Genomic DNA, 18,627 nt, shown 5'->3' on the forward strand with positions numbered 1-18,627 from the left:
TAATGTACCCATGCACATACAGACATAAAGTAACAGGGTGCCTAGAAATATGTACATAGAAAGATAAAAAGCTCTGCAAGAGTGGCTAGATGGATCACTCTTGGGGAAGCAGAAGAAAAGACCGAAGTTGGACAGCAATCAAGGGAACTTTATCTGTAGTCTGTTTTTTAAAAAAGAGAATGAGCTTCTAACTTGTGTAATTTATCACTAATTAGAAATCCAAGTAAACAAATCCCTGTTATATATATCAGTATTTTATGATATAGCAAATGCAATATATATTTCATCGAAATAAATAAATAACAGCAGCAATGTACCATATAGTCTTTCTGTGTTGCAATCTTGTGTGTGTGTGTGTGTGTGTGTGTGTGTTGCCAAACAAAGAGTAAAACATCCAGGAAATGCACAGCTCTACTTTGTAAAGTGCTTTCAAACAGACTTTCCTCATGCATAGCTTTTAATAATTTAAAAAATTAATGCTTGTGACCTCCAGGAATGAGGTCCCATGGTAAGTGTAAAGATTCTTTTTAGAGAAGCTAATTTGGAATGATCCAGCCAAAGGTCTATCTCAAGGGACCTTTTGAGAGCTTTACTATTTCCAAGTTTGTATCAATTTATTTTCATTATTGAGTGCCTATTATTTATAAGGCCCAATATGTTCTAAAGCAGCGAGACTTGTGCTTACAATGGGAAAAAAGTTGGGTATGTGGTAATATTAAAGGGAGTCAGCTCTATAGTATTTTAGAGCTTGGGCTCAGTAATCAGACTCACTTGGGTTTCAATTTCCATTGCACCACTCACTAGCTGTGTAATCCTGTGCAAACCATGGGGATATATAAAGCCTAGTTCACGGAGCTGTCAGAATGGGGAAATGAGATCATTATAAAGGATACTGTGCAGTGCTGGCACACAGTGAGTATTCAGTCAATTCAATTAATTCCTCTGCCACCCAAGGAATGGATGAATGTGTAAAGAGTGCTCTTTAAACTGTTTTACACGTAAACTCTTTGTCTTCATCAAAACTCCTAGATTTAAGCTGAATGATTTTTATTTTGAATTTTTTATTTTATTTACTCCTGTTAATATGCTTTAATGAGTCTTAATTAATTTTCAAGACTCATAAAAAATTGGAGGTTGAAAAGGCTTTTGAGGTTATCTGGCCCACTGTCCCCAGAGATGACTTTCACCCATCTTCCACTGATATTTAAACCCAGGAAATAAAAACATTTCCTGGACTATTCTAGTTACTGGTGGAATAACAGGAAATAAAATGAGAGGGAAGGAAGGCCAAGGGAATATGCACGGGAGGAGGGAGACTAGTGAGAGAGGCATTGGGAGAGTATGACCAGCATAGAGTAAAAAGGGGAAATACAAGGAAGAGAAGGAAAAAAGACAGAAAAGAGGACCTCGATTGAGTGTAAGGAGAAAAGTGAGAAAATGAAAGAGGGGAAAGTACAGAGGCATTGCAATTCGTCAATTGCAGGCACTAACAGTGGTTAAGAGTCAGACATTCTGGGTTTTGGTAATTGTAAAATGCATGATCATAAGACATATTGCTTAATCTCTGTGAGTCGTGTTCTTCGGAGTTCGTGGTGTAGATTAAACGAGCTAAGTGGGATGGACGCTCTCTAAACAAGAAAATTCTGTTTAAATAGGAGCTAGGAAGAGGAGAGAAAGTGGCAGAAAAAGATACAGGGAGAGGGACGTGTAGGGCGAGAAGGAGGAGATAGAAATCGGTAGAGACAGAGGGAGAGGGAGAGGGAGAAAGGGGAATTGTTGACAAAGCAGGTGAGAACTAAGGAAAACCACAGTAACGATGCTTCTGTGGCTACTGCGGTGACGGCTCCAACACACCGAACACTGACAACTTGCCAGGTATGTTGTTAGAGCTTTACATGCATAATTCCATGCTGTACTCACATCATCTCTACGAGTCTATGTTCCAGCCTCATTTTATAGAAGAGATATCTGAAGTACAGAGAGGTTTTGTAACTTCTCCAAGGTCTTACAGCTGCGAATTGGAGAGAAGGGATTCAAACGCGGGTCTCTCTGCCTGCAAAGCCAATGTTCAAATCATCTCTAAGAACCTCCAAAGAGGCTTGGTGGGTCCAAGGCGGACTCTAGCCCAGGTTCTTCCAAGTTATGCCCTGGGTTCAATTTCTGCGCCCAAAGGCTCATTCACCCCGTTCCTTCTCCACCTCCCCACTAACAGCGTCCCGTCTCCACGGAGATCGCCGTGGGGCGGGACTTCCTTTCTCACGCACGAGCACTTCCGCCTCGAGCCGGAAGCGCCGTGTCTAACAGAAGGGGCACCAGAGCGTGGGGACTTCTTGGAGAGTTTGAGCGGCAGGACTGCGACTGCTGCGAGAGTGACCGACTTGGGCCCCAGAGTCCGGCGTGGTGATGCTGACCCCGGCGTTCGACCTTAGCCAGGACCCCGACTTCCTGACTGTCGCTATCCGCGTGCCCTACGCCCGGGTCTCCGAGTTCGACGTCTACTTCGAGGGGGTCGACTTCAGGTTCTACGCCAAGCCGTACTTTCTCAGGCGAGTTCCGGGTGCCTGGCTCCGGGAAAAGCGTGTTTTGGGGATTCATTTATACATTTATTCACTCATTAAATAACTGCTTATCGAGGGAGGATGAAAGAACAAGAGAGCACTTCTCAGCATCACGACTACGTTTTCCCGAGGTCCCTGCAGCACGTGCTGAGGAAGCGAACTCTTCCAGGCGTGCGTTCTGGATGTTGCAGAAGCTCATCCTTTCTTTTTTTTTTTTTTTTTACATCTTTATTGGAGTATAATTGCTTTACAATGGTGTGTTAGTTTCTGCTTTATAACAAAGTGAATCAGTTATACATATACATATGTTCCCATATCTCTTCTCTCTTGCATCTCCCTCCCTCCCTCCCACCCTCCCTATCCCACCCCTCTAGGTGGTCACAAAGCACCGAGCTGATCTCCCTGTGCTATGCGGCTGCTTCCCACTAGCTATTTGGTTTACGTTTGGTAGTGTATATATGTCCATGCCACTCTCTTGCTTTGTCACAGCTTACCCTTCCCCCTCCCCATATCCTCAAGTCCATTCTCTAGTAGGTCTGTGTCTTTATTCCTGTTTTACCCCTAGGTTCTTCATGACATTTTTTTTCTTAAATTCCATAAATATATGTTAGCATACGGTATTTCTCTTTCTCTTTCTGACTTACTTCACTCTGTATGACAGACTCTGGGTCCATCCACCTCATTACAAATAGCTCAATTTCGTTTCTTTTTATGGCTGAGTAATATTCCATTGTATATGTGCCACATCTTCTTTATCCATTCATCCAATGATGGACACTTAGGTTGTTTCCATCTCCGGGCTATTGTAAATAGAGCTGCAGTGAACATTTTGGTACATGACTCTTTTTGAATTATGGTTTTCTCAGGCTATATGCCCAGTAGTGGGATTGCTGGGTCATATGGTAGTTCTATTTTTAGTTTTTTAAGGAAACTCCATACTGTTCTCCATAGTGGCTGTATCAATTCACATTCCCACCAGCAGTGCAAGAGTGTTCCCTTTTCTCCACACCCTCTCCAGCATTTATTGTTTCTAGATTTTTTGATGATGGCCATTCTGACTGGTGTGAGATGATATCTCATTGTAGTTTTGATTTGCATTTCTGTAATGATTAATGATGTTGAGCATTCTTTCATGTGTTTGTTGGCAGTCTGTATATCTTGTTTGGAGAAATGTCTGTTTAGGTCTTCTGCCCATTTTTGGATTGGGTTGTTTGTTTTTTTGTTATTGAGCTGCATGAGCTGCTTATAAATTTTGGAGATTAATCCTTTGTCAGTTGTTTCCTTTGCAAATATTTTCTCCCATTCTGAGGTCATCCTTTCTTAAACTTTCTTACATCCCCGCCTGGAAGAGATTCCGGAGCCACTGTAAAACATGGAGTTTGGGACCATATCGCCTTTCCATTTTCTGTCCTGTTGCCCTAGTTCTTGTCCCTTTTTCTGTTTTCTTTTCGCTCTGCGTTAGTCATCCTTGCCCTGGGACAGCGCGCGCTGACTTCCCAGCTGACCCGTCCATTTGACTTTTCTCAGTCCACGTTCTGTTCCCCGACCTCTTGGCTGACTGCTCCCTATTCCCTAAAATTTTCGCCTTCTTTGGCCCCGCCGACGCCAAAGTCCTCTCGTTCTCCTACCTCCTCGTTGTCTGCTTCTCTGTTTGGTTTTTGCCCCCTCGTTGTGGTTGTCGCCCCCCAAGCCTCAGGGAGGGACCTTCAGCACTTGTCTGTTTGCATTTTTCTCCTTGAAGAACCGTAACAGCAGTGGTAACAGCTAACCCCTTCTCCTCCCCTTTCGTGTGGCGGGCAAGCAGTGCGTGTAAGTGGCGGTTAAGTACTTGTGTGCATTGTCTCATTTTACCTGGACAGCGATCCTTAGAGATAGGCATTATTATTAGCCCCATTTTAGAGAGGACACAGCCAGATTATTCTTACTTAACGTTGTCAATACCTTGTTCTCTCCTTTCCGCCAAGGGAAAATCCATTCTCCTCATCTTTCTCATTCCAGCCTACCTTTCCTGCCCAACTAAGTACTTTCCCAGCACAGACATTGCTCTTGAGTTGAGCTGGTTCCTTCACTGGGCCTGAACCAGTTTTGCTCAGGTATCTATTAGGCCTTAACTTAATCCATCTATCTGAATATATTGCATTTCCGTACTTCTTCACTCTTTCGTTCTTTCGCTTGATTTATCGAGCTCATGGTATATTCCAGACTCTGTTTTTGGTATTGGGGATGTGGTGGTGTCTTACGTAGTTTTCATTCTAGTGGGGAGAGAAAAACAATAAACAAGTAAACATATAACTACAAATTGTGGTAATTTCTCTGAAGGAAAGTAAAGTGCACTGATAGAGAATAAAAAGAAGCCTGGGTTTATTCAAAGTGGCCAGGGAAAGCCTTTCTGAAGAGGTGACATTTAAGCCAGAACATGAAGAATGGGTAGAAGACGATGATGGTGTTAAGAAACATTTATTGACTTTTTACTTCAGGTTACTGCTTTATGTAAATTATCTCACTGGATTTTAGGACAGTCCTACAAAGTAGGTTCGGTTATTTACCCATGTTACAGATGAGAGCGCAGAGGCTCAGAGAAAAGATATTAAATGAGAGAGGATTGTAAAATAAATGCAATACAATAAAAATTTCAAAATAAAAGCCACTTGCTTAAGTTTGGGAGTTTTGATGAAGACCAAGTAAGAGGACGTGTGAAGCAATTTAAAGAGTAGTTTTAATACAAATTCATCCATTCCTTGGGTAGCAGAGGCTCGGGAGTTGTGGGTCTGAGCACACTTAAAGTTCTGTGACTTTTGGCAAGTTATTTAGTCTCAGTTTCCTAATCTGTAAAATGGAACTAATATTACTAATCTTAAAGAGTTGAAGTGAGGATTGAGATAATACATGCATGATGCTTATTACTGTGCCTGGTAATTATGTGTTCAGTAAATGGTGGGTATTATTATTTATTAAGAGCATCTTACTGTTGCAGTTATGTGCTGCTAAATAACCAGTCAAGCCTAATGGTGTAAAACAACAATCATTTAACTCCCTCTCTTGGTTTTTGTGCCTTAGGGATTTGGTAAGGTGTTGGCTGAGCTGTTCTGGCTTGAGGTCTTTAATTTAGTTGTAGTCACACGGTGACTAGACCTGGGACAGGAAGGGCTGAAGCAACTGGGGGCTGATAGGGTGGGTGGAGGAGGGAATCTCTTCTCGAGTGGTCTCAGGACCTCCCTGTGTGGTCTGTTTTCATGGTCTAGTTTGTGATTCCTTCAGGGAGTTGGACCACTTCCATGATACCTGAAGGTTTTAAGGGCAGATATTCCAGGGAGCAAGGCAGAATCCATGTCATCTTTTATAACCTAACCTCAGAAATCACAGTGTCACTTCTGCTATATTACATGGGTTAAAACAGTTCCAGAAGCCCACTCACTTTTAAGGGGAGGGGACATAGATTGCACTGTTGGGAGGAGTGATGTGAGATGGACCATCTTTGGAAATACAGTTTGCTACAGTATACCAGAGATGGATAAAACCTCACCCCTGTCCTTGAGGAATTGAGAGTCTAGTGGGGAAGGCAGATCTGTGAGCAAATATGATTTCACCATCATGCATTACGAATTTAACTCTATAGTTACAAAGGGTTTAGGAGAAGGGAGATGATAATAATAGTTTACAGTTTCTGAATGCTTGCCTACTGTACTAGCCACTAAGCTTTTTACATTATCCTTTCTTCCTCAGAGTAACCCTAGGATAGATTCTGTTATTTTTCCCTTTTTATAAATGATGAATATGAGCCTTGAAGTTAATGAACTTGTACCAAGAAAGTTACAGAGCTAGTAAATGGCACAACTTAGACTTAAGTCCACAAATGGACTCCATTCAGATTCTGAGAGTAAAGTTAGTGTTTGTGTGCATGATAACAAACTAATTTATTCGTAACTGAATCTTTAGGCTGAGTTTAGAAGAGATTTTTGTTTGGAAAATGTGTTGTAGCTTCAGGAAACATTGGGATCAAAGGTAGGTAGGTTGGAAAGCCCCGGACCTCTTGGGGGTCTGCCAAGTTTGATGATGATGATGATGATGGTGATGATGTTAGAATAGGTAGCATGGAGGAGGGGGGTGTGGGAGGAAAGGAGGTTCATATTTTAAGTTTGGAGTGGAATGGAGCTGGCCTCATGTAGTACTGGTGAGTTTAAATTATCTAGTCAGTATCAAGGCAGCGATAGAAGCTTTTTTAATAGAAAAGTGACAATCAAATTTCTGTTTTAGAAGAATTCTTCTGGGGCCTAAGTGGAAGACTGACTGACCCAGAGTGAAACTGCAAACAGGGAAATCAGTTCATGTCCTTTAGTAGGAAAGAGGGGGAAATCCCCATATAGTATTAGTGAGATATGAGAAAAACACTTTTGCTTTCTGCCTTTTTTTGTACTACTTAAAAGTAGTAATTTTCCCAATATAAACAGTTGGTTTTGTTGGTTCTTTATTCTTTCTTATTTCTTGATTCTTTTTTTTTTGGAAGCTAATTAGTACACTTTTATTGAGCCCATGCTGTATCGGGCACCAGGTATATAAATAACTCTCACTAGGAAGGGAAAAAACTGTAACAGTAATGATATCTAATATTTATTGTGGCTTTTCTTTTTAAGTGTTTTATCAGTGACAGCGCCTATTCAAACAGAAAGATGAGTCACCTCTGATTTCTTTCTTCTTAGCTAGAGAAGAAATGTAAGTTATTTAGTTTGTAAAATTTAAATGCTAGGATTATCCTTCTAAAATTGTTGATGTTTAATATCACGGATGGTCCCTTATGATGCTTTGTAATTTAAGGACTTCATGAGACCTTTTATTACATCTGCAGATTAACCCTTCCTGGAAGAATTGTAGAAAATGGAAGCGAGCAGGGATCCTATGCTGCAGATAAAGGTATTGCCTTTGGAATTTTTGTTAGTTTTTTTCCTTTGGATTCTTCCTGTTGGAGTAGTTAAATAATAATCTCACGTACTATGGGGACCTTTAGGTGTATGGCAAGTGCAATCTGCCCCTGTCACTCTGTATCGTTTCTTAATGTCCAGTGCCTGTTATTCATGGATTTTTAACAATTACATTTCCTCAGTCCTTTAAAGTACTTCACAATATTCTTTAAAGTAAAGTTCAATTAGTCATATACTCTGGCTTTGCTGTCTAGAAGTTTTATTTCCTACTTCTCCCTCCATTTAGTAAGTTAGATTGTTGGAGGTGACTGATTAGAAAAGATGTGGATGATTTTTGTAAGTTGTGAGTCGAATGTTTCTTTTTCTTTTTAAAAATTTTTTTAATTTATTAATTAAAAAATTACAGTTTTCTTTTTAAAATTTTATTTTTTAATTGAAGTATAATTGATTTATAATATTGTGTTAGTTTCAGGTGTAGAGCAAAGTGATTCAGTATATATATATATATTCATGTTTATATATATATATATGTATTTGTATATATATTCTTTTTTCTTGTGCAATTTTCAGTCTTAAAATTTAATTACATGTAGGTGAGAGAGAAACTGTCCATAGGGGGCATTTAAAGGCTGATTGAATTTTCTACTCCTAATTGATAAGCCCTTCATTTCAACTCGTCTTGAAACCATTTATTTTCCTTCTGTAGAAACCACTGGATTTTCCTTTGTCACTGGATCTGGAGTAAGAATAAACTTGTGTACTGTTGTGTGGTTTATTCAGTGACTATTTATTGACCTCAGTGAACTAGGGTAAGGGAGGAAAGATGGGATGAAAGAGTTAAATGACAAAGTTCTAACCCATAGCACAATATAACTAATGTGGTAATAAAGTATAATGAAACTGCCTTTCTAGGTAGTAAATCTGCTTTTAATTGCAGTAAGTTGCATACAGGAGTAAAGTTATTAAATCTTGAAAGTACATGGGGGTTTAAGAAGGTTGTATATGTGGAAATATTTGGGTTTAGTTGTAGCTGATACATTAGAATATGGGTTAAGTGCACTGAAAGAGGTAAACTGTTTTAAAATGTAAGAGTAGTGAATAATGTAATCCATTCATAGGCAAGCCTAGATGAAGCTGATAAACCCAGTCAAGGAAAGAAAAGGAGTACACAGATGGAATCTGGGTCTGCGTTAGACAGACTTTAGGGATATATTTCTTGAGATATCAAGAACTTTATCAAGCTGTCATTGCCTTATTTAAGATTTCATGTGTATTTGAAACTGCTGCTCTTCTTCATTGGATTAAATATCCTGATTTCCCCCCCCCCCCAGTCCAGAAATAAATCTTATGAGTAGCTACGGGTAACTCTAAGCTATTGCCTTCTCAGGCCATTGCATTTTTGACTTGAACCTTTAATATTATAAATAGGTGAAGGTGATATTGGGTAGGATTTAAGTATTCTGTGGCTTTAACAGATTAATTTCTCATAGAGGTGACAGCTGAAACAGTGGTTCTGAAAAGTCTTGTTTGAGCCTTTTTCACTAACTATGTAATAAGGGTGTAATTTTGGAGCTCTGTGTAATAGAATTACAGTTTACCAAGATACCTGTTTCTTAACTGTATTTGTGAAGTCTTTGTAGTTTTAAATCTAGCTAAGCATAAAACAAATTTATCTTTAAGGAATTTTTACCATTCGATTGCCCAAAGAAACTCCTGGCCAGCATTTTGAAGGGCTGAACATGTTAACTGCTCTACTGGCACCAAGAAAATCCAGGACTGCAAAACCACTTGTGGAAGAAATAGGTATGTTTATTGCCTTTGGGAGGAAATACAGGTAAACGAATGTTTGGAATGCTGTGTGTTTCTAGGGGAAAAGGGATATAGCAAATAGGAAATTGGAGAAAATACTTCAGGTGACAAGATAAGGAAGTCATGTGACACCATGTGAAAATAGTTCATTTGCTGACACATAAGTTAAAGACAGAAACAACTCTGTTGAACCTGTAGGTCAGTCATGTTTTGGGACGAATTGAAATAGCATCTCTGTGTTTGGCGAAATATTGGCCTCTTGAGCTAAAATCAGAAGGTTACAATTCAGTGTAGTAAATATAAAGTGGACGCTGCCTAGGTCAAGAAATGGAACGTTTCCCACATCCTGGAATCCTACCCTGGTTATTTCACCCTCCTTACTCTCCAAGGTAACCACTACCCTCAGTGTAGCCTGGTTTTGAATTGTATATATAATTCATACAGCAGGCGTTGTTTGCTATCTGGCTTCTTTCACATAACATTTTTTGTGAGATTTATCCACATATAGCTGAGATATGTTTTGCTTTCATTGCATTTATTATTTATGCATCCTGCTACTGATGGAACTTTGGGTTGGCTCTATTTTTTTTTTTTTTTCGCTAATAAGATTAGTGAGACTAGGGGTGGGCGAAATAGGTAAAGGGGATTAAGACGTACAAACCGCCAGTGACATAATAAGCAAGCCACAGTGATGTAATGTACAGTGTAAGGAATATGGTCAATAGTAGTCTAATAACTTTGTAAGGAGACAGATGGTGATCATTTCATAATGTTTGCCAATGTCAAATCATTATGTAGTACACCTGTAATGAACCTAGTATGGTACATTAACTGTATTTCAATTAAAGAAAGAAAAAGAATAGCGGGGCTATTCATATCCTTATACATGTCTTTTGGGGTACATGGGCAGGCATTTTTTTCCTATACTTTTTCTTCCCCAGGTTGTACCTAGGAAATCCAATGCTTTAACAAATTAGTATTTCGCACATTTAGGTGCTTCTGAGGTTTCTGAGGAAGGAGTAGAAGATGACGATGAAGAGTTTGATTGGGAAATTGAACAGTCTCCCTATGAAGAGGTACCGGAAAGTACTTTGAATCCGGAGTGCCGCTATGGGTTTGGAAACTTACGCTCAGGGGTGTTTCAGCGGTTACAGGTATGTTTTTCTAAAAGACTTTGGTATATACCAAGGGTTTTACTATTTGCGTATTTTAATTTCAGTTCTGCTTATACCTGGAGGTTTTTTATGAAGATTGTAGGAGGTGACGTATTTAGAGCACAAACCACAGCTCCTTGTACGTAGTCGTTTACTCGGACGTTCACTCCCTTCCGTTGCACTGGCTGTGCTGCCCAGTCTCACTGCGCTTACACATGGAAGGTGCCCTGGTCTCCTTTTTTTTCCACTTCATTTGCTATTGTGGACATGAAGTTTCCAAAATACAGAACAGAACCCCTCTCTCATCATACTTCCTGAAAAGCTTTATGTTTTATACCTCTAAAAAATGAAAATCGTATACTTGTGGCTTGATGTCTCTTCTGTTTTATATGTAAATGAGACAGAATATTCCTGGTGAGAATGGGTTTGTGGCTTTTGTGAAATTGTTTAGTTCTTGATATACAAGTAGGCACTTTTGTTTATTTACTCTTGATGGGGGTTGAATGTAATCTCTTGTTAAAATCTGATCGTTTGTCAGTTAGGCTAAAAAGGAATGACATTAGTCTTTCTGTTCCTCAAACATTCTAGTAAATTCTACTTCATGAATGAAATGGAGATTCTGGATTATTTTCTATTTGTACTACAGAAAACAACATAATGGGGTCTTAATTTTTTTTAAATGAAAGAAATGGTGGCGAACAGTTTTTTACTTTAACTTCATCCCTGTCTGGGTAGAGGATGTTAAACCTGCTTAGCATGTGGTTTATTATAGTAAGACATATTTGAGTCTGCTAAGGAAAGTTAAAGGACCTATGTTTTAGTCCCACTTGTACCTCTGTTTAGATTTCGGATGCAGGCCGGTTATTTGACCACAAATAAGTTTTGTCTGCTCTTTGTAAAACAGGGATAAATTTGCTCACCTACTTTATAAGGCCATTTAGAAAATTTAAGGAGATGCTACATTGTGAAAACTCTTTGACAAAAAGAATAGGATGCTAGAAAGACCTCTGCCCTTGAGAAATATAAAATGCTCTCAAGACTCCTTAAAGGGAACAAAATTGGGAGTTACTTAAGAGCAACTATTGCTGATGAGATACTTCGTTCAGAACCTTATGTTTTTCTGCTGAGTTATCGTTTCTCTGTCTTCTCTCTCCCTAATCACATTCCCAGGTCATCTCTGAGGTAGTAAGAGTAGAGTCAGTTTTTTCTACAGCAGAAACTACAGCAAATGGATCTTAATTGTTTGGCTGAGAGTATTATTAGTCTATTTGGGGATTACCCGTCTAAAGCTATAAAGGAATGAGAGAGAGAGAGAGAAAAAAAAATATATATATATATTCTTTTTCAGATTCTTTTCCCTTATAGGTTATTACAAAATATTGAGTATAGTTCCCTGTGCTATACAGTAGGTCCTTGTAGGTTATCTATTATATATAGTAGTGTATATATGTTAATCCCAAACTCCTAGTTTATTCCCCCACCCAAGACCTTTCTCTGCTAGTAAACCAGCTAGAGGAAACTGAGACCACTATTGCATAAATAAGAGCTTTGAGAACATCTATTTTAAAATGATGTGTTTAAGAAACCACTGTTTTCTCAACTAGTGAGAAAATGTTTTCTCCCAAGTTTATAGTTTCTCTGGTGCTGCCTTTGGATGAGAAAATATCCATAGAGTTTTGCTGACTACTCATACTTTACTAGTATTTTTAGTCTCTTGCCACCACCACCCCTTTAAATGAAATATAGCTTCATTTATCTCTGATGATAAAAGTGATACGTATTCATTTTGAAAGTACAGTATAACAAAGTAAAACATCCTCCATAATTCCAATACCCGGGTATCTTCTCTGAATTGAATAATTTAACCCTTTATTGGGGGAGAGGGTATAGTCCTTCATACTTTTTTTCCCACCAGCCATTTACACAGGGTTGGCTTGTGAGCATCGGTATTTTATACTGATACCGAGATGGAAATAAAAATACGTGTGCTGAAACAAAATCTGTCACCCCCCTCCCCATACAGACACGTGCGCGTGCGTGCGCTCGCTCGCTCGCTCGCTCTCTCTCTCTCTCTCTCTCTCTGTGTCTGTCTGTCTCCTTTCTGAAGTTGCTGCCAGCCACAGGGCGCCTTTGGAAAGCTGCTCTGGCTGCTCCAAGTCAGGGCTTCACAGCAGGCTCCTGGTGACAGTGGCTGCCAGCAGCAACAATCCTAGAGTCTCTGGTCTTTAAATAGCTCTCCTAGCAGTGACCTTAGCAATGCTTTCAAAACAGAAAGAGAATCACTTTCACCCTGCTGTAGTGTGTCATTTCTCATCCTCTTTTCTTCCTTCCCTTTGGTTGACAGATGCCTTAGACTGATTTCACTACCCCAAGCTAACTTTACTTTTTAGTTCCAGTTTCTCTTGAGGGTCCAGTGGGCACAGAGCCGCTGCGGATGATGGTGCGAAGGACAGGCCTGGGCGGGGCTTGCACTGCTGTGGACGTTCACGTTCTGCGGGGCACGAGCTGCGCAGCTGTGTGGACGCCCTGAGTCTGGAGGCTGGGGGAGGAGGGGGAGAATTCTCTTCTGGCTGTTGAATTGTCACTCCCACGGGAGCAGGGGCCTTGTCTGTATGTTTATTTCCAGGTCTCCAGCGCCCAGAGCAGCGTCTAGCTCAGAGCAGAGCCTCACACGCTGTTTGCTGAATGAGCAATTTGAAAGTGAACACCAGGCAGGGTGCTGGGGGTACAGTAAGCAAGAAGACAGACCAGATCTCTGCCCTCATGGTAGTTTCTAGTGGAGAGACAGATAGTAATCGTCTAAAGGGCAAATCAACAAGATAATTTCAGATACAAGTGAAGGAGAAGGGGGTGATGTGAGAGCCGGGGCGGGGTGGTGCTGTTTTGGCCAGGAGGCCCCGAGAAGACCTCTTGGAGGAGATGACATTTGCTGAGTCCTGAATGACGAGAAGGGTGCTGTAAGCGCAGAGACTCAGTGTTCCAGAGATGGCAAGAAGTCTGGTGTGTGGCTCCTGTGTATTTGAGCCAGAAGGGGAAGGTAGGAGATGAGGTTGAAGTACAAGACAGCAGCTAGATTCTGCAGCGCTTTGAGCCATGGTAAGAGTCTGGGTTTATTCTTGGTGCAGTTAAGGTTTTGAAATGCCTGGAGTTACTTCGGTCCAGTTATCCTCTGAAATGTGAGTCTGAAAGATTATACCCCGTTGTTGACCTTGTATCTGGTCCAGATGAAATAATGAAGCAGGACATTATAATCCTCCCTGGCTCCCCAATTTTTTTTTTTTCTTACTACTTGCAAGTGAGGCAGCTGAAGAGGAGGGAGGGTATGTGCTCTCAATAGGAAGTCAGCGCCTGAGCCACAGGGAACAGCAGTGGAGCAGGGAGTCAGAGAGAAAGAAACTGACGTTCTTGAATGATCACACCCTGTACTTAGGCCTTGCTCATATTAGTTCACTTAACCCTTCTAACAGCCTATGGGAGACAGAATGCTGTCCCTCACCCCTGCCCCTGATGTCCCCGTACTGACCCCATGTACTAAGTACATGGCGAAAGGGACCGCGCACATGTGAAGAGGCTGAGGATCTTGCGATGGGACGATTATCCTGGATTATCCAGGTGGGCCCTGTCTAAGCACAGGGTCTTTACGAGAGGGAGGTCAGAGAGTCAAAGTGAAAACAGAAGCAAGCGCATGATGACGGAAGCCGAGGGAGAAGGAGACTTGTGATGAGGGGCTCCTAGGCCAGGAGTGAGGACAGCCAGCCTCTAAGCTGGAAAGGGCAGAAAAGCACACAGTCCCGCGGAACGTCGGAAAGGGAACCAACCCTGCCTTCGCCTTCGTTTTAGCCCAGTGAGACTGACCTTGGACCTGTGACCGCTAGACCTCTACGTTTGTGTTGTGTTAAGCCGCATTTGTGGCATTTCGTTACAGCAGCAAGAGGAAAGTAGTCCCAGCCTTGTGACGGAGGCGTGTCTAGTTTGTTCACAGTGAGGGTGCTGAGGCTGAGAGGTTGCACAGTTAGACTGGACCTGGCTTTTAAATTCAGAGTTTGTCTAACTCCAGAGCCACGGTTCTTCTACCTCATCAGGCTGTTTTCAGAAATGTATGTGTGTCGTGGTGGGCAGCAGGCAGGGAACTCCTTGGGGCTCGAAGGAGGAAACAAATCCGGGGACTGGAGGCTGCTGGGGAGAGGGGCTTGGGGTCCCCGGGCAGGAAGCGGCTCTGAGTACTCATCCAGCGGAGGGGAGTCCTGTGGACACAGCACCATCCTTGTCTCCCGCAGGGCCTGCTTCACCGCCCCTCCTGGCTCTGTGGCTGAGGAGCTGATGCCAGGCAGGTAAGGAGGCAGAGAAGCGAGGAAGAGTGCAGGCTGTCCTGCTCAGGGGAGAGGTGCTTCTGATGGGTGAAACTAGAGCTCTGAAAGCGTTTTCCCATGGAAGCATTGCTGCACACTTGTGAACTTTGTATTGTGAGTGCTCTATTTACAGTTTATTTTGACTTGAATAAACTTGCGGGCTGCCCTGAGATTCTCTGTTATTTATCATAGTATGTCTATAGGAAAATACATTCTGAGTCTTCCAAAAGTAAATTGTAAAAGAACTTTTGGAATGCAAATTTTCCTAAGCTTGGGGACAGCCAGTGATCTGATTTTTGCCCAGAATGTTTGTACTTAAAAGTATTAAGATGTTCTGGATGTGACTTCCAGAAAGTTCCCCGGGCCCCTTCATTGTACTAGAATGTGCTTATATTAAATGTTGTTGATGTTACTTGAGCTCAGTGGATTGTGATAGGGAAGAGAGATTTTTTTTTTAAGTGCAGAAATTATGATTGTGTGGGGAGTTCTGTATCCTAGTCTTTCCCTGGCCGATTCTGTGTAGCTGGTTTCATTGTAGTGATTTTGCTGTGCTATAGCTGCCGACTTTAAGCCTGGGTACTAGGCACTAACCTACCATTCAATTTACAAGTTTGTTCTAATGGTTTGCGTCCACAACTGTCTACCAACTTATTTCCCTTGACTTCTTTTCAGCTAATAGTGTTCAAGCTGCTTCCGGTTTGCCTACTATCCCTTGCGGTTGGTAGTAGGAAAGGGCAGACTGAAGAAAGAAAAAAAAAGAGCTTTAGGAGTATTTTGCATTGTACAAAGTTTCTTTCCTTCATAATTCTGATCACAAGAAAGAAGACCATGTGGCATTGTAGGTGGTTTTACTAATACACCTGTTTTCTGTAGGGTTGGGCTTAGGAAACAAGCCATACAGCAGTATGTACTCATCCAGGTGAAGGTGATTACAGTAAGGGTGAATATTACTTGGGATTGGATTTGTAAATTTTCAAGTGGAAAGTCATATCTATCAAAATTGCCCTTAACAATTCTCGATAGGGGTGAGAAGGGACCAGGAAATAAGGACAGAGCCCACAGTTGGCTTGGCCTTGGGGTGGGGGTCGACTGGATAGCCTGCATTTCTGTTCAAGGCGAGTATTTACAGGGACACGGAAGTTACCAAGGTTTGGTTTGCTGACGTGGCACCCCTGGCAGCAGCAGCTCTGTCTTGGGTCTAGAAATTCATTTCAACTTGCCTTTCCTAACTTTCAAATCTCTGGGAGTAAATGGGGGAATGAGTGCAGAATTAAATGTTCCTGTTTGCTTGCAGAGGATTACCCTGTTTTTCATGTTAAACTTTTATAGCCTTAATCTATGTTAATCAGTTTGTTTGTTTTAAGGATTAGATGACATAATTGATGTGAAAGCTTCTAACAGGGCCTGGCAGGTAGTAGGTGTCTAACAAACATTTGCTGGATTTGAATCTAAATGTCACACGTGGTATCACGGCTTACCAATCAATTAGATTCTTCCTGTGTTTGGGCATTTTGTACAAAATGAGATTTTTCATCGCTAAAATAGGAGATAGCAATTATTCTTTCTTTCCTGGGTGTTCTTAGGATGAATTGAGTGATGTTATCGATCTTAAGGATCCAGATTCCACCCCTGCAGCTGAACGAAGGCAGAAACGCCTGGCTGCTGAGCTGGCGAAGTTTGATCCTGATCATTACCTGTGAGTATTGAGGGATTTTTTTTCGTTTTGCTTTTTTTGAGAATTGAATAATTTACTTGACATTGAGTATTTAAAAATTTTTTGAGTATCTTTTTAACTGTTAGGTATGTGCTTTTTTGGACTCTAGAATTTAGTGATGGCTCACAACCTTAGTTGACATTTGAATTAGCCTACAACTGTTATACCTCTGTGATCTTTGTAAGATACTGTTTTTCGTTACCTCATTGCAGCACCAGAGAAGTCTTTTAGTGTACTTTGAGTTTTTTCCTCGCCAAACTTAAAAATAGAACATTGCATCCATGAGAATCGTAGGTACCATTCTTTTCAGGAGACTCTTTGCTGTGATTAATGGTATATATAATTGAAAACATGTTTCAATTTCTTTTAAGAATTTGAATCTACATGTCCCACGTTTCTTGGCTGATCCAGGGTTTTCCCAACACTTTCATCCACTGGCACCTGTAATCGAGGATCTGTTTCAAATTAACAAATAACTGTTCATTGGGGTAGGGTATAAACAAAATCTACTTTTAAGTTTTGCTGTATTTCCCACCTGCATTAATTGTGTCTTGAGCCATCGTGTGTCTCTGTCAGGCTTATATTTGTCTAAGGAACAGATGTAATTAACGGGTAGGTAAATAATCACTTGCCTCGGAAAGATTGTGATGTTTCTCATTGGCCTCGATAGCAGCACTTCTTTCAAAGAAGTGGTTGTCCCCGGGCCTCTGTGGGTACTCGGTGGCTTTCCTAGGATGTGAGTCGTGTTTTGATGTAGACCTCACTTATTATTCTTCCCAAGTTCCGGGCCCACGATTTTTAAACTGTTATATATGCAGCTGTCATTGTCATATTCCCTTATACTTGTATAGTGCTCTCAGCTTGTCAAGTGCTCTCATGTGATTATTTAATTCAGTTTTCACAACAGCTGAGGAAAGGAGGTTAAGGGACTCATCCAAGGTCACACCACTACTAAGTGGCTCGGCCAGGACTTGAAAAGAGTCTTTCCATTTGTCATTTTGTGTTTCCTTTTCATGTACACTCTCAGTTTAACTGCTGTTGCTCTTCTGATTAACATTCTATCTCCTGTGACACAGTGGGAGACTAATTGGAATGGCAGAAATATATCCTGTGATGTGCAAATGGGCTGAGTGATGTGTAGTGATGAATGGGGGAACTCTTGGACATCCTGAGGGAAGCTGAGTAAGAGCAGGCTGGGTTATATTTTGGAGGACGTCTGGGAGATTCAACTCCATTTACATTGCCATTTCTAATTACCTTTATCTCTCCAATTGTGATTTTAAAGGTCCACTGAAGAATAATTTGAAGAAACGCATTTAAAATCATGCTGAATATTTAAAGCAGAAAGATTTCATTGTCACCGAATTTCCCGGGCAAGCATGAGAACAGATTGAGCCTTACAAGACAGAAATTTCGAGTGGGAGGGAGCTTAATTAGCAGAACTGCCTATCTCTTCTCTTCTAAAACTCGAAGTATAGCGATATGGCCTGAGAACATCAAGAAACTGGAATTTATACTTAGCAGTGTGATATTAGAAGCAGCCCTTATTTTTCTCCATCTTCTGGTTCTTTATCCAGAAAACCACATTTTCTTTAATAGTATGCATGAAATGCTCTTCGCATTTCTCCAGGAAGAGTTTTTTTTACACGAGTGACTTAAGTTTAGTCACAGGCAAGTTGGAGAGTGGGTGTCAGGAGATAAAGGTTCTTTGTGACTTTTCTGGTAGGAATAAGACTTCGGCAAATTGTCATTTTTGCGTTACTCATTATTTATATTAGCTGACTGACTCACCCAAATGTATTATATTAAATGAAGTGCAAGCAAAATTCTTTTAAATTTTCAGTTAAATTTTTTTAGCTCAGTGCTTTTTTTGTTGTTCTTAATGGTTAGTACAGTGGAAGAAAAAGTTTATTGTAAATTCTTATCTACCATGCAGACAGTACATTGCATGCATTGTATTAGACATTTATATCAATATACGTAAATGGGTAATACGTAATGCATGTACATGCCAGTGTAATACATAATATAAAATATATTACGTTAGCATAATATATGACATTTTCAAGTTGTTTGACTTGTCCTCACAAGTCATGATGTCTCTTCATGTTGTCGGAGTTTTTAGGA

At 40.8% G+C, this 18,627-nt stretch overlaps 1 protein-coding gene across 1 annotated transcript in view; it reads left to right on the forward strand.

Moving 5' to 3' along the window:
* Positions 1-2,293: 2,293 nt before the first annotated feature.
* SHQ1 (SHQ1, H/ACA ribonucleoprotein assembly factor) overlaps positions 2,294-18,627 on the forward strand; it is an 89,113-nt gene continuing 72,779 nt past the window's right edge. Inside the window, 5 exon segments of the mRNA XM_030867730.3 lie at positions 2,294-2,546; positions 7,402-7,466; positions 9,155-9,277; positions 10,277-10,437; positions 16,370-16,482. Coding sequence (XP_030723590.1) covers positions 2,404-2,546; positions 7,402-7,466; positions 9,155-9,277; positions 10,277-10,437; positions 16,370-16,482 — 605 coding nt within the window. The 5' untranslated portion in view covers positions 2,294-2,403.

Source organism: Globicephala melas, chromosome 11, assembly GCF_963455315.2.
Source record: "Globicephala melas chromosome 11, mGloMel1.2, whole genome shotgun sequence".
In the NCBI taxonomy this organism is placed as follows: Eukaryota; Metazoa; Chordata; class Mammalia; order Artiodactyla; family Delphinidae; genus Globicephala; species Globicephala melas.